General features: G+C 42.6%; 1 protein-coding gene across 1 annotated transcript in view; it reads right to left on the bottom strand.

Annotated features, from left to right (window-relative positions):
- Positions 1-15,415, bottom strand: part of LOC109904036 (zinc finger protein DPF3-like) — a 46,894-nt gene that overhangs the window by 2,614 nt on the left and 28,865 nt on the right. The window contains exons 4-9 of the mRNA XM_020501104.2: positions 13,478-13,602; positions 4,647-4,742; positions 3,456-3,519; positions 1,457-1,582; positions 924-1,052; positions 60-819 (exon numbers count right to left, since the gene is read on the bottom strand). Coding sequence (XP_020356693.1) covers positions 656-819; positions 924-1,052; positions 1,457-1,582; positions 3,456-3,519; positions 4,647-4,742; positions 13,478-13,602 — 704 coding nt within the window. The 3' untranslated portion in view covers positions 60-655. The remainder of the gene's footprint in view (positions 1-59; positions 820-923; positions 1,053-1,456; positions 1,583-3,455; positions 3,520-4,646; positions 4,743-13,477; positions 13,603-15,415) is intronic.

The following is a 15,415-nucleotide window of genomic DNA, read 5'->3' as shown; positions in this document are numbered from 1 at the left end:
CACCTTGTGTTTAAATGAGAAAGTACTGTACTATGTTTGAATAGGACCTAGGTGCTTACCTTTCAGCTAGCCATGCCCTGCTTCTGGTATAACCCTCTGTTTAATTCACACATCAATCCTTTGCTTCACGCCACTCCAGTTTCACATTATTATAATCCAGAGGGTGAAGCAGTGGAAGTCTTTCCAAACTGCATGGGTGATTCTAGTGACATCAACAAGTCGAGGGAAGGGTTTGTGTTGACATTCATTCTTCATCCAGACATTGTCATTTAACTCAATTTCAGATAAATTATTGGATTTTATTTTCTCTGGCAAATCATCCCAAAAAGAGCATAATTATATCCACATGTTCCAGTGTTTTTTCATAACATATTTGCCTTTTCCACTCCAGTGGAAAAATAATCCAAGAAATTCTTTCCATTTCACATAGGGAGCAAGTCATTTGTCTAGAGACACCTTCAGTTGCTTTCAAAGTTAATGTAAAAAAACACATTCATAAATTATTAAACAAAGGTTCAGTAGATAACAAAATAACACTTCTTGCATTTCTCTCCTGAAATAATCACTTTAAATAAAAACATTTAAAAAGAAGCAGCAGACTTTTGCCAGAGGTTATCCATATTAAAAATAGTCTTTAAACCTAGAAAGTTCTTCTCTATCTGTATCGGTTGGATGTCCCCTTGCCGTTTGACGAGGGCTCTTCAAGCTCATCGTCCTCAAAGCCGTGAAACGTGGACGTGTCACTCTCCGAGGTGGTGCCAAACAGTTCCTCTGCCCCAGCAAACGGCCTGCTGTCCTCCTTCTCTTCTGGGCGGCCAGCTGGCAACAACAAGATGACAGGATGATGGTAGCACATAACAGCTACAGCACAGCTTAGTCATAGTCATGGTTTTGGATGCTGTGTAGCAGAGCAGGGTACTCACTAGAGCGCCGGCAGACTGAGCAGGGACCCCTCTCCCCAGATTTACCCCTCTGCTTGTTGGAGCCTGGGGTGCACCGGCATGAGTCACAGTAGTTATTGGTAATGGCAGTACTACCTGGACCCTTCTGACCTGCAGAGGATGAACAGAAGGCTGGATCAACTAGATATGAACAAAATTAAATGAAAAAAATGTGTTTTCAAAGTCCTCAGACAGGGTTGACCTAAACATTATGCGTGTACATTGTTGGTTAAAATGGGGCTTGTGAACTTGCACTGAAGACAGAAATCACATGTTGACAGCCCAGGGGAGGTGGTTAGCCATGAGGCGCAGGTAAACCTGTTACACCTACAGCTATCCCTACTTTAGCTAGTTGACTGCAACAAAGCTCGCATGAATATGCAAACTGCATACTAGGAATAGCCATGATGTTTAAAAAAACACACATTGGCTCTCTGTGTATTTCTATTTCTGTGGATGGTGAAACCAGAAGAGAGACATTTTAGAGGCCTTGAATATCAGTTTGCGTGCCTTACGTTTGTGTCGGTCAGAGCGCTGTGCGGAGGGTGACCGGGAGGACTCGGACCCCCTCTCCTCTGCCAGGTGGGAATGGGTGTAGTGGTAACTCAGCCCTGTACGGTGCATGTAACGCTTCCCGCAGACTGGGGGGGGGGGGCACAAAACACAGACAAAACACTCACTTCTTCCCTTCTTAGAACGTGTCTATCAACACAGAGACATTACAGTGCCTTGCGAAAGTATTCGGCCCCCTTGAACTTTGCGACCTTTTGCCACATTTCAGGCTTCAAACATAAAGATATAAAACTATTTTTTTGTGAAGAATCAACAACAAGTGGGACACAATCATGAAGTGGAACGACATTTATTGGATATTTCAAACTTTTTTAACAAATCAAAAACTGAAAGATTGGGCGTGCAAAATTATTCAGTCCCCTTAAGTTAATACTTTGTAGCGCCACCTTTTGCTGCGATTACAGCTGTAAGTCGCTTGGGGTATGTCTCTATCAGTTTTGCACATCGAGAGACTGAATTTTTTTTCCCATTCCTCCTTGCAAAACAGCTCGATCTCAGTGAGGTTGGATGGAGAGCATTTGTGAACAGCAGTTTTCAGTTCTTTCCACAGATTCTCGATTGGATTCAGGTCTGGACTTTGACTTGGCCATTCTAACACCTGGATATGTTTATTTTTTAACCATTCCATTGTAGATTTTGCTTTATGTTTTGGATCATTGTCTTGTTGGAAGACAAATCTCCGTCCCAGTCTCAGGTCTTTTGTACGTATCTCTGTCCCAGTCTCAGGTCAGGCACTGTACGTATTGCATCTTTGTGCCACTTTCAGAGGGACACACACAGGGATTTGGTAAAAATTCAAAAAGACCTTTACATCACAATGTTCCCATCACTGCACTGAAAACATTAGGATCGATTTCAACATTAGGGACACTGGTAGTGTCAGGTAGTATGTTTTCCACATATGAGCATTCATGTCATTTTTTGTTGCACAATGGCTTTATCGCATCTTCAAGTATGCTCAGTAAGGTTGCCAAATAAGGTCATATCTGTAGACTAACAAAACATGCTTTGAGAATTTCAACAAGTTGAGTTCTGTAAATAGACTGATAGGATCCAAATGGTGGAGCTTAGCTTATCTGTTGGAGAAAGGTATGAAAATACAGGGAACTGGTTCACACCTCAGTAATATGGAACACAATCAGGAGAAACAGAAACCTGATGTGGGAACAAAAGTGTTTCAAGAGTCACACAACATGGACTTATTGTTTAGAGAATGGATATAGAGTACACCAAATAAGATCACGGAGAACACTAATCAACTACAAACAAATCCACATTTCCTAAGATACCAGTAAAAGGCAACAAGTCCAGATACCAGACGCCGCTGTTTAACTTATGCTTTTGTTGGCATCTCTCTGAAATGGAGAAAACACAAAGCCAAAAAAAAAAAAAAAAGGGCATGAGTATGTCCCACTCAGAAAGTCACCACAACAACAGAAAATCCATAACTCCTGCCTAGGTTTTCCACATGCAAATGCCATGCCTACTTGAGACAGTGACAACGCTGTCTCCTCTGTGCTTCTCATCTCTGGTAAAAAGCAAGTGGAAACACACATGGCTCTGATAAAATGTGAGAGTTCTCCAAGGGGGATTTGAATGACTTATCTACATAGTGCTGAAATGTTAGGGTTTCATTTAGTTGGAGTTAAGACCTGATGGCTAGATCGTTGAAATGCTGTCCTGAAGGCACCACAGCACCTAATCTCTTTGTAGAAAGACATCCAGACCAGAGAAATCCATATCCATTTTTATGATTCAAATATACTGTTTAACTAGCTTACAGAGACATGGTAGTACCATCAGCTCTCTTCAGGAGAAGGTCTTTAACAAAACCAACCAGTTGAAATGGAGATCAAATGTCTCATGACTGGATGATATCATAATGCACCTTTTGATACGATATGTGAGGGTGGTTGATCATTATTTGACTCATTTACTTACGGTCACAGCTATATGGCTTGTCCTGGTCATCCATGTCTGTCCTCCTGCGGCCTGAAATCCGACCCTGTGGGGACAAAACCACCATCACCATGGTGACCAAGGAGACCACAGCGCTAAGCCAGCAGAAGCCATAAAGACTCAGTGATTCAAGGAAAGTGGCAAGCAGAAGTACATGACAACAAAGTGTCATGCAAATGAAAAGGAAACCTACAGTATAACCCCATATCATACTAAACTAAAAATGTCCAACCGACAAGTTAGCACCTCATAAAGGCAGACCCAGCACAATCAGGAGTGGCAGGGTAGCCTGGTGGTTAGAGCGTTGGACTAGTAACCTGAAGGTTGCAAGTTCAAACCCCCGAGCTGACAAGGTACAAATCTGTCGTTCTGCCCCTGAACAGGCAGTTAACCCACTGTTCCTAGGCAGTCATTGAAAATAAGAATTTGTTCTTAACTGACTTGCCTAGTTAAATAAATAAAAAATAAAAAATAAACAGGCAAACACTAATACCTGTGAGATCAAACTGATATCTTTCCTGCCAGCCAACAACTGTATATGCTAGGATATATTTCTACCCCATTAGTTGAAACTATGATTTGTTCAAATGTTTTTTTTGTGGAAAGATACACATGAGAGAATAGAAAGGGGGGAGGTGATTTGTATAAGAATTTACATTTTTGTAAAAAAATAAATAAAAATGTAAGTGAAATTTCACTTGCAAAGAAAGCAGCCAACAGATAAGCAAATTTCTACAGGTGCATTCAACTGGCTGGCAGGGTAATAGGTTCGATGGTAGTTCATAGCTACAGGTTGTCGGTTTCCATTGTCATCAATGTCATAGTCTGTATGAAGGATATGTTTCTCAGGACAGGTATTTTTTTAAAGCTTATGACTGGATTGTGATGGGAAAAAAATACTAATCTATAATGTAATTCTGTCAGTATAAATACAATAGTACTTAGCCATGGTACCAAGATGATTTGATGCATTATAATGAATTGATTCAGCTCATTCTCTTGCATTGAATGGTATTCAGATAACAGGAAGTCCTCACAGCACAGATGCCCAGATAATGAATGCAAATATAGTACCAGTGAGGGACTGAATCCATTAATGAATTATTAACTAGGTCAGTCATGTGCATTAGCAGTAGTTCACTACAGTACAGTATGTCACTGTGGATCACCTACCCTGCTTTTTCCTCTGTGTCTTTTTTTGGGGGTGTCCACGTCATAGTCCTCATCGTCATGGTAAGCATCTTCAGCTGCGTCAGCCTCCAAGACCCTCTGTGGAGAAAAAGGAATAGAGAGATCTCCCCCTTGTCTAGAGGTCAAAGACACTGCCTGACTGCCTGAGGAAGTATAAAATAAGCTAATAAAATGTGCCCAGGATAGATGGTTGTAATAAAATATGATAAGGCTATAAACCTCTTATACTTGCTATTTGCATATTTGAGCACGTTATGACAGTGTGCCCTTATAAGGGCTGACCCCATTTAGCCGACTGGTCGATGGGCTGTTGGTCGACCGAGATTTATTTAGTGGAGCAGTCACCATTTTTTCATGGTGCACCAGACACCTGTCTGATTTGCGGTGTCTCAGTGGACAAATCCATTGTAGAAGCCATGGGGATGGCACAGTTTATCACCCTAAGACATGTGATACTGCAATTGTATATGGTTATATTACTGTGCTTTCGGAAAGTATTCAGACCCTTGACTTTTTCCACATTTTGTTACATTACAGCCTTATTCTAAAATGTATTGGTTTTCCTCACCTACACAACCCCATAATGACAAAGCAAAATCTTGTTTTATAGAAATGTTGGAAATGTATTAAAAATAAAAACTGAAACACATAAGTACTTGTTGAAGCACCTTTGCCAGTGATTAAAGCCTTGAGCAGGGTGGGGGCATAGTACAGCCAGTCGGGCACTTGAATCCGGCCCGCAAAACATTAAAAAAAAAACATTTGCCTCCAACTTCGTGGTATCCAATTGGTAGTTACAGTCTTGTCCCATTGCTGCAACTCTCGTGCGTCCTCCGAAACACAACCTAGCCACACTGCTTCTTGACACAATGCCCGCTTAACCTGGAAGCCAGCCACACCAATGTGTCGGAGGAAACGCTGTACATCTGGCGTCCGACCCGCCACAGGAGTCGCTAGATCGTGATGGGACAAGGAAATCTCAGCCTGCCAAAACATCTAACCCAGACAACTCCTCGTGGGTCTCCCAGTCACGGCCAGCTGTGACACAGCCTGGAATCGAACCCAGGTCTGTAGTGACGCCTCAAGCACTGCGATGCAGTGTCTTAAACCGCTGTGCCACTCAGGGGGCCCCCTCAAATTGATTTGAACAAACAATTGGTCCCCTAAAAAATGTATCCCGCCGTTGAATTTCTAAATCCCAATGTGGCCCTCGTGCCAAAAGGTTTGCGCAACCCTGGCCAAGAGTGTTCTTGGGTATGACGCTACAAGCTTGGCACACAAGTATGTAAACCACCACTTCCCTTCGCATTATTGGCCAACGTGCAATCCTTGGAAAACAAACTGGATGTTCTACGATTAAGACTATCCTACCAACGGGACATTAAAAATATCTTATGTTTCACAGAGACTTGGCTGAACAACGACACGGATAATATAGAGCTGGCTGGCTTCTCCGTGTTTCAGCAGAACAGAGCAGCTACTCTGGTAAGACAAGGGGCGGGGGTGTCTATTTTTTCTAATATTAAAGAAGTCTTGAAGTATTGCTCGACAGAGGTAAAATACCTCATGATAAGCTGTAGACCAAACGATCTATATTATTCATAGCTGTCTATTTAACACCACGAAAAGATGTTGGCACTGTTCCAGACCACTGTGTGATCACGCTCTCCGTAGCCGATATGAGCAAGACCTTTAAACAGGTCAACATTCACAAAGCCGTGGGGCCAGATGGATTACCAGGACGTGTACTCAAAGCATGCGTGGACCAACTGGTAAGTGTCTTCACTGACATTTTCAACCTCTCCCTGACCGTGTCTGTAATAACTACATGTTTCAAACAGTCCACCATAGTCCCTGTGCCCAAGAAATCGAAGGTAACCTGCGCTCACATCGGCAGCCATGAAGTGCTTTGAAAGGCTGGTCATGGCTCACATCAACACCATCATACCAGAAACCCTAGACACACTCCAATTCGCAAACCACGCGAACATATCCACAGATGATGCAATCGCAATCCACACTGCCCTTTCCTACCTGGACAAAAGGAGCACCAATTTGATTAAAGCCCAGTGCTCAACACCATAGTGCCCACAAAGCTCATCACTAAGCTAAGGACCCTGGGACTAAACCCCTCCCTCTGCAACTGGATCCTGGACTTCCTGACGGGCCGCCCCCAGGTGGTAAGGGTAGGCAACACGTCTGCCACGCTGATCCTCAACAGTGGGGCCCATCAGGGATGCGTGCTTAGTCCTGTCCTCTACTCCCTGTCCACCCATGACTGAGTGGCCAAGCACAACTCCAACCCCATCATTAAGTTTGCAGACGACAACAGTGGTAGGCCTGATCACCGACAATGATGAGACAGCCTATAGGGAGCTCAGAGACCTGGAAGTGTGGTGCCAGGTCAACCACCTCTTTCTCTCTCTCAATGTGAGCAAGACAAAAAGGAGCCGATTGTGGACTATAGGAAAAGGAGGGTCGAACAGTCCCCCTTTAACATCGACGAGACTGGAGTGGAGAGGGTTGAGAGTTTCAAGTTCCTGTGTCCACATCACCAACAAACTATCATAGTCCAAACACACCAAGACAGTTGTGAAGAGGGTACGACAACACATTTTCTCCCTCAGAAGACTGAAAAGATTTGGCATGGGTCCCCAGATCCTCAAAAAGTTATACAGCTGCACCAGAGAGCATCCTGATCAGTTGCATCACCGCCTGTATGGCAGCTGCTCGGCACCTGACCGTAAGGCGTTACAAAAGGGTAGTGCGTACAGCCCAGTACATCACTGGGGCCAAGCTTCCTGACATCCAGGACCTATATACTAGGCGGTGTCAGAGGAAGGCCCAAAAAAGTATCAGACACCAGTCACCCAAGTCAGATGGTTTTCTCTGCTACCCCACGGCAAGCGGTACTGGAGCGCCAAGTCTAGGACCAAAAGGCTCCTTTAACAGCTTCTATCCCAAAGAATAAGACTGCTGAACAACTAATCAAATGGCCACCCAGACTATCTACATAAACCCCCCCCCCCTTTTATTTTTACACTGCTGCTACTCGCTGTTTATTATCTATACATAGTCGCTTTACAAATTACCTTGACTATCCTGTACCCCCACATATTGACTCGGTACTGGTACCCCCAGTATATAGCCTCATTATTGTTATGTACATTTATTTTTTATTGAGTTTATTTAGTAAATATTTTAATCAACTGTATTTCTTGAATTGCCTTGTTGGTTAAGGGCTTGTAAGTAAGCATTTCCAGGTAAGGAAATTGTATTCGGCGCATGTGACAAATAACATTTGATTTGTATTTGGAGAGTTCATTCCATTCTTCTCTGCAGATCCTCTCAAGCTCTATCAGGTTGGATGGGGAGCATCGCTGCACAGTATTTTCGGAGATGTTTGATCTGGTTCAAGTCCGGGCTCTAGCTGGGCCACCATGCTTCACCGTAGGGATGGTGCCAGGTTTCCTCCAGACGTAGTGCTTGGCCTTCGGGCAAAAGAGTAAAATATTGAACTCCGACCAGAGAATCTTGTTTCTCATGGTCAGAGTCCTTTAGGTGCCTTTTGGCAAACTCATTATAGGGTCTTCATTTTAAAAAATCTATTTTAGAATAAGGCTGTAACGTAACAAAATGTGGAAAAGGGGTCTGAATACTTTCCGAATAAATCTAATAGTATTTTAACATGCGCTTTCTACCATGTTGGTTATGTCAGCGCGCCATAGAATTGGCATCTTTCCCTATGTTGCTATGTACAAAATAGCTAAATTAACCAGCATATTTGGATTGAGAACAATGCCTTAAACCCTATTCGGTCTAGATGAGTTTTACTTGGGATGGTCAGGTAATGTAAATATTTGAGATGCACGATATAAAAACTACGGTGAGCATATCGGAATCGGCCGATATTAGCTAAAAATGCCAACATCGGCCCGATGTCTAGTTTAACGCCCAATGTGCAAAACCGATGTCAAACTTGACATGCATACCTATATAACGCAGGTATATGATGTAATGATGCCACAAAAAAATACAGCGCTACACAGAACTAAAGCAGAAAAATACTAAAATCGCACACTTCCAACAATTAAAAACAAGTTCAAGACGAACAGTCATTTGAAAGAGTAATTCATTTCAGCGAGACAACTCTAAGGCGAAATCCATTAAAACCAAGATAATGGAATTCATTGCCCTTGACAATCAACTGTTCTCTGTCGTGGATGATGTTGGCTTTCGCCGACTGGTGGAGCACCGATACACACTACCGTGTAGGCCCCATTTTTTCAGATGTTGCCCTACCGGAGTTACACAGTATTGTTGAAATTCACATCCATGAACTACTTGCTATGGGCGTCACTGCTATTAGCTTCATGACAGACCTTTGAACCAGCGATGTCAGCCCCATGAGCATGCTGAGTCTGACAGCACAGTGGGTCGACGAGGATTTCATACTGAGGAAAGCCGTATTGCACGCTCAAGAATGTGCTGGTTCTCATACCGCTGCTGCCATTTCAATGGCATTTGAGAGCATGTTTGAAACATGAACACTCCTAGCGCCATTCAAACAACTGACTGGAGAAATAAGCTCATCAACTGTGTCTGCAGCAGACGTGACACCCTCTGTCATGGCATTGAAACGAGAAGAGAGGCCACAGACAGACAGAGCTGAAACTTCACTGCTTGACATGTATGATGAAATCCTGGTTGAGAATGAAACGACTGAACAAATTAACAACAGCACAGCAAGTAAGTGAAATAAATAGGTTTTGATTATGTTTTAATGGTAATGGGGACTTGTAAATGCCAACAAAATAACATTCTGGTAAGTGTGGTGTGGTGTGTAACCTATAAACAGGCTAAATTCATCTCGTCTTCTCTTATCTTTGGTTTCTGTGAGGAAAAGAAGCATGGGGGCATGCTGAAACTAATTGTCGGATTACTTTAGATTTCTAGAAAGTGTTTTACTCAATTATTTCGATCAGTGGTGAGCTCACCCGTGATGTGATTAGTTATAAATAGTAATAGCTATTAGCTAATTCATATTGTAGTTTGTCAGCTGAGAGTTACACAAATATGACCGCTTGTGTTGCGTCAATCTTTCCTCAGTTAGCACTAGGACAAATGTAGCCTACATGATTGTGTTATGCTATAGATACTTCTGTGAATATCTGAACATTGTAGCCAAAAATATACTGCTTACATTCTGGACATAACTTTGTAAGCAGTGTGTTTTGGTAAATCGTTTCTGAAAATAAAGTGTGGCCAGCTCAAACGCTGATTGTTGCGTCATTCGAAACTGGCCGTTCTAAATAAATGTTCTAGTCACACTGGTGTGATGGTACGCTTCAGGGACCACTGTAGAATGATCACACCCGTGTGATGGTACGCTTCAGGGACCACTGTAGAATGATCACACCCGTGTGATGGTACGCTTCAGGGACCACTGTAGAATGATCACACCCGTGTGATGGTACGCTTCAGGGACCACTGTAGAATGATCACACCCGTGTGATGGTACGCTTCAGGGACCACTGTAGAATGATCACACCCGTGTGATGGTACGCTTCAGGGACCACTGTAGAATGATCACACCCGTGTGATGGTACGCTTCAGGGACCACTGTAGAATGATCACACCCGTGTGATGGTACGTGTGACAGGGTTAAGGGGAAACATTTAAATGTCTTGGAATGGCCTAGTCAAAGCCCAGACCTCAATTCAATTGAGAATCTGTGGTATGACTTAAAGATTGCTGTACACCAGCAGAACCCGTCCAACTTGAAGGAGCAGGAGAAGTTTTGCCTTATTGTGACTAGATGTGCCAAGCTTAGCGAGACATACCCCAAGAGTCTTGCAGTTGTAATCGCTTGGGGGAGGGGGGGGATAGTTATGCACGCTCAAGTGTTCTGTTTTTGTATTATTTCTTGTTTGCTTCACAAGAAAAAAATATTTTGCATCTTCAAAGTGGTAGACATGTTGTGTTAATCAAACGATACAGGCAACAAAATAGTTTTTTTTTTCTATCTACAGAAATAAGATAAATAGGCAGCAGAAGCAGGATCTGAGTGTTTGTTTAATAGCCTACTGAATCTGTAAGCACCAAGCCTCATGCAACAGCAGAATGTTGGATAAAGCAATTTCACAGATTTGGGTGTTTTTAATCTTTGCTAAACTGTAATAAAGGCTATACCATTTGTTAATGTTGGAGCAGACTATTATTACTTAATGTATTTAGTGTTGTTTACACTGTTCCAAACCGGCATAACAATATTGTAATCTAACACTACCTGTTTGTCTGTTTGTTACCTTTATTTAACTAGGCAAGTCAGTTAACAAATTCTTATTCTTACTGCCTTGTTCAGGGGCAGAACAGATTTTTACCTTGTCAGCGCGGGGATTCAATCTTGCAACCTTTCTGTTATTAGTCCAACGCTCTAACCATTAGGCTACATGTCACCCCTAAAATAAATTTGTATTTATATAATATGCATGCAGCTCTTACTCCTATACCCTCCTTTTTCTTGATTTCCTTATTGTTATTACAATTATGATGATCATCATTATAATAATAAATCATGTTGTTATCATTAGTAGGCTTTGTACAGTATCCTTGTATAAGCACCATCGAGCTGTAGGCCTAAGAGCGCATCCTGTTTAGTCTTAATACTGTAACTTACTTACATGCTGACCAAACCACCTGCGTGCGCCTTCGCGCGCATATTGAATTTGTTCCCCCACACCAGACACGATCAGGCTGCTTTTTACACAGCCTGCTTTTGCAACAGCTAATGGGGATCGTAATAAAATACCAAACTCCGAACGAATTATAATGGGGACAGGTCGAAAAGCATTAAACATTTGTCAATTTAGCTAGCTAGCTTGCTGTTGCTAGCTAATTTGTCCTGGGATATAGACATTGGGTTGTTATTTTACCTGAAACGCACAAGGACCTCAACTCTGACAATTCCACAGATCTAACAGTAAACCGAATTAGGTTCTCCTCCTTCTGTTATATATATATATAAACATTCGTACACATAGCTCATATATTATACAGCGCCAAGCCAAACCGCCTGACTCAAATCATCTTACGTACCCCTGCTAAAACAGGAACCAGCTCACTCACCCAGCAATAAAACTACCCCCCCTCAGCTCTGTTGTCTTACCACCCCAGGAAACAAAGACATTTCACCGCAAGAACACATACACCCAGCCATAAAACTGACCCCCTCTGTTCTCTTCTTTCACGACCCCCTCTGCTCTCCTGTATCAGATTTAATGATACACAAATATCTCCTTGTATAAACACACATCTCACCCCCCTCTACTGGTCGGGTGCTCAGAACAAGACTCTGCTGTGCACCAATGGGGCTCCTGCTCTGGCTAGAGCAGGTCCGCCTCCAACCCTTCGAGAACGGTCAGAAGACCAACACGACAAGACTCCACCTACATATTCCATGTATAAAATCTGCTGTGACTAATGTCTAGGTCCCTTTTCTCACCTGACTCACTTAATGAGTTATATGAACTAGGTCCGTGCATGTAAAACTGCAGGACAAGATATCTTTTGACTCATTAAAACTGCCTTTTGTTACAACTGAAATCCACTCTGTCCAGCGTCCGTGATTTGGTCTCAACTCTCCAGTATTTGAACATCAACACTTCCTTCAGGCTTCTTCTTCTTATTATTATTTTGGACTTAATATGGCGGTTGACAACCAACATTACAGCATTACTACAACTTAAGTTCATCTTTCAATCACCCACGTGGATATATGCTTCTAAAAACCAATGAGTAGATGGGAGGCACCGGATTTGCACCGTGTTGAGTGTCACAAATAGAACAGACTTCTAGTTTAGCGCCTAGCCACGCAGACAGTCACTGACGCCCGCGAGCAGTGTGGGTGCAATGATTGAATAACATGTATATTCAAACTTATTTTGCAATGCTCGCAGACTCTCTGGTACACTTATTTACTGTTGCTTACAGTTTCAAATGGTCAGAATAAAGTATAATATTGTAATCTAACAGCAACTGTTTGGCACAGAATACTCACACAACGTTTGCTCCTATACGCTCCTTTTTCTTGATATGCAGTAGTTCCCACAACTAAGTCAAATGTCTTCCACACATCTGACTTCCCTTTCTCCTCCTGAGCAACCAGTAAACATTCACAGTTTTCGACTTTCTTTTAGACGTCCTCCACTTCCATTTAGCAGTCGACATTACTGTATTCGGAGTTTGTTATAACCACATTTTTTAAATATGATTATGATAGGCTATAGGTCAGGCCATATTGGACACATGCATGCGATGCTTACATGTTTCACTTAAAGAAAACAAGGGTTGAGGGAATGTTTCTCCTGAAGAAATGAGAGATTTCGGTAAAATAACTTTTCAGTCAGAAACATGAAAAACGAAATGGCTGGAATTATGTTGCAGCTTTGCAATAAACACTGCTGTGGTGCCTTTTCACTGCAGTAGGGAGGATATACTTTTTTTTAATACAGTGTGACCATCGGGCTCTTTGGAGTCATTTGTGTGTCTAAACTATTTAATCAAACAGTGTGGTTAAGTAGACAAGCTCAGTGCATATGTAGATGATTTTATTCAAACACACAGGGTATGTCTGTCTATATATAGAAAAATAAGTTCAAACATTTCAACCAATGGATTGGATGAAAGAACAGGACGACTCTCGGTTGACCAAGATATTTTTTTTGTCGGGGACAGCCCTAGCCCTTATACACTGTTCCAGGGAGTTCTGTTATGCTCAGAAGCTGTTGGGTTAAAACTTCATTATAACCCACCTGGATCTCTAGGAGACTCTCCTCGTCCTTTGAGTTGTTCCTCTGGTCTAAGCCCTCCCCTCTGAGAAGAGCCTCCAGCGTGGTGCCCTGTGTGGGAATCACATCCTTGCCTGTGAGTCCTCCATCTGGATAAAGAGGAATAATCACAGAAATAAATATAATAAACCCGAGAGCCGCCCGTCACATCAAAGTACAGTCGTGGCCAAAAGTTGAGAATGACAAATATTAATTTTCACAAAGTCTGCTGCCTCAGTCTGTATGATGGCAATTTGCATATACTCCAGAATGTTATAAAGAGTGATCAGATGAATTGCAATTAATTGTAAAGTCCCTCTTTGCCACGCAAATGAACCGAATCCCCCAAAAAACAATTCCACTGCATTTCAGCCCTGCCACAAAAGGACCAGCTGACATGTAAGCGATTCTCTCGTTAACAGGTGTGAGTGTTGACGAGAACCAGGCTGGAGATGACTCGGTGATGCTGATTGAGTTCGAATAACAGACTGGAAGCTTCAAATGGAGGTTGGTGCTTGGAATCATTGTGCTCCTCTGTCAACTATGTTTACCTGCAAGGAAACACATGCCGTCATCATTTGTTTGCACAAAAAGGGCTTCACAGGCAAGTATATTGCTGCCAGTAAGATTGCACATAAATCAACCATTTATCGGATCATCAAGAACTTCAAGGAGAGCGATTCAATTGTTGTGAATAAGGCTTCAGGGTGCCCAAAAAGATCCAGCAAGCACCAGCAAGTTGATTCAGCTGTGGGATCAGGGCACCACCAGTACAGAGCTTGCTCAGGAATGGCAGCAGGCAGATGTGAGTGCATCTGCACGCACAGTGAGGCCAAGACATGGAGGATGGCCTGGTGTCAAGAAGGGCAGCAGAGAAGCCACTTCTCTCCAGGAAAAACATCAGGGACAGACTGATATTCTGCAAAAGGTACAGGGATTGGACTGCTGAGGACTGGGGTAAAGTCATTTTCTCTGATGAATCCCCTTTCCAATTGTTTGGGGCATCTGGAAAAAAGCTTGTCCGGAGAAGACAAGGTGAGCACTACCATCAGTACTGTGTCATGCCAACAGTAAAGCATCCTGAGACCATTCATCTGTGGGGTTGATTTTCAGCCAAGGGAGTGGGCTCACTCACAATTTTGCCTAAGAACACAGCCATGAATAAAGAATGGTACCAACACATCCTTCGAGAGCAACTCCTCCCAACCATACAGGAACAGTTTGGTGACGAACAATGCCTTTTCCAGCATGATGAAGCACCTTGCCATAAGGCAAAAGTGATAACTAAGTAGCTCGGGGGAACAAAACATCAATATTTTGGGTCCATGGCCAGGAAACTCCCCAGACCTTAATCCCATTTGAGAACTTGTGGTCAATCCTCAAGAGGCGGGTGGACAAACAAAAACCCACAAATTCTGACAAACTTCAAGCATTGATTAATGTAAGAATGGGCTGCCATCAGTCAGGATGTGCACAGAAGTTAATTGACAGCATGCAATTAGCAGGGTCAACACTGCAAATATTGACTCTTTGCATCAACTTCATGTAATTGTCAAAAGCCTTTGACACTTATTAAATGCTTGTAATTATACTTCAGTATTCCATAGTAACATGTGACAAAAATATCTAGACACTGAAGCAGCAAACTTTGTGGAAATTAATATTTGTGTTGTTCAAAACCTTTGGCCACGACTGTATAGCAGCAACTCTAAAGACACCGACATGCAGCACCGCATTTAGTCTTTCCCAGGAACATACAAATAGCTTGATTTTTGAACGCATCACTATAAACACCATATCCCTTCATTAGGGAGGTGAGATACTCTCTCTGTATAGCTTATGTTTCTATTCAGGTGACGAAAGATGGCTTAATGCAATGTGTACTGACGTGGTTCAAAGGTAGGCTAATGTGGGCTTGATATT

This window comes from Oncorhynchus kisutch, linkage group LG14 (genome assembly GCF_002021735.2).
Source record: "Oncorhynchus kisutch isolate 150728-3 linkage group LG14, Okis_V2, whole genome shotgun sequence".
Lineage (NCBI taxonomy): Eukaryota > Metazoa > Chordata > Actinopteri > Salmoniformes > Salmonidae > Oncorhynchus > Oncorhynchus kisutch.
This window is presented reverse-complemented; position numbering and strand designations above follow the sequence as displayed.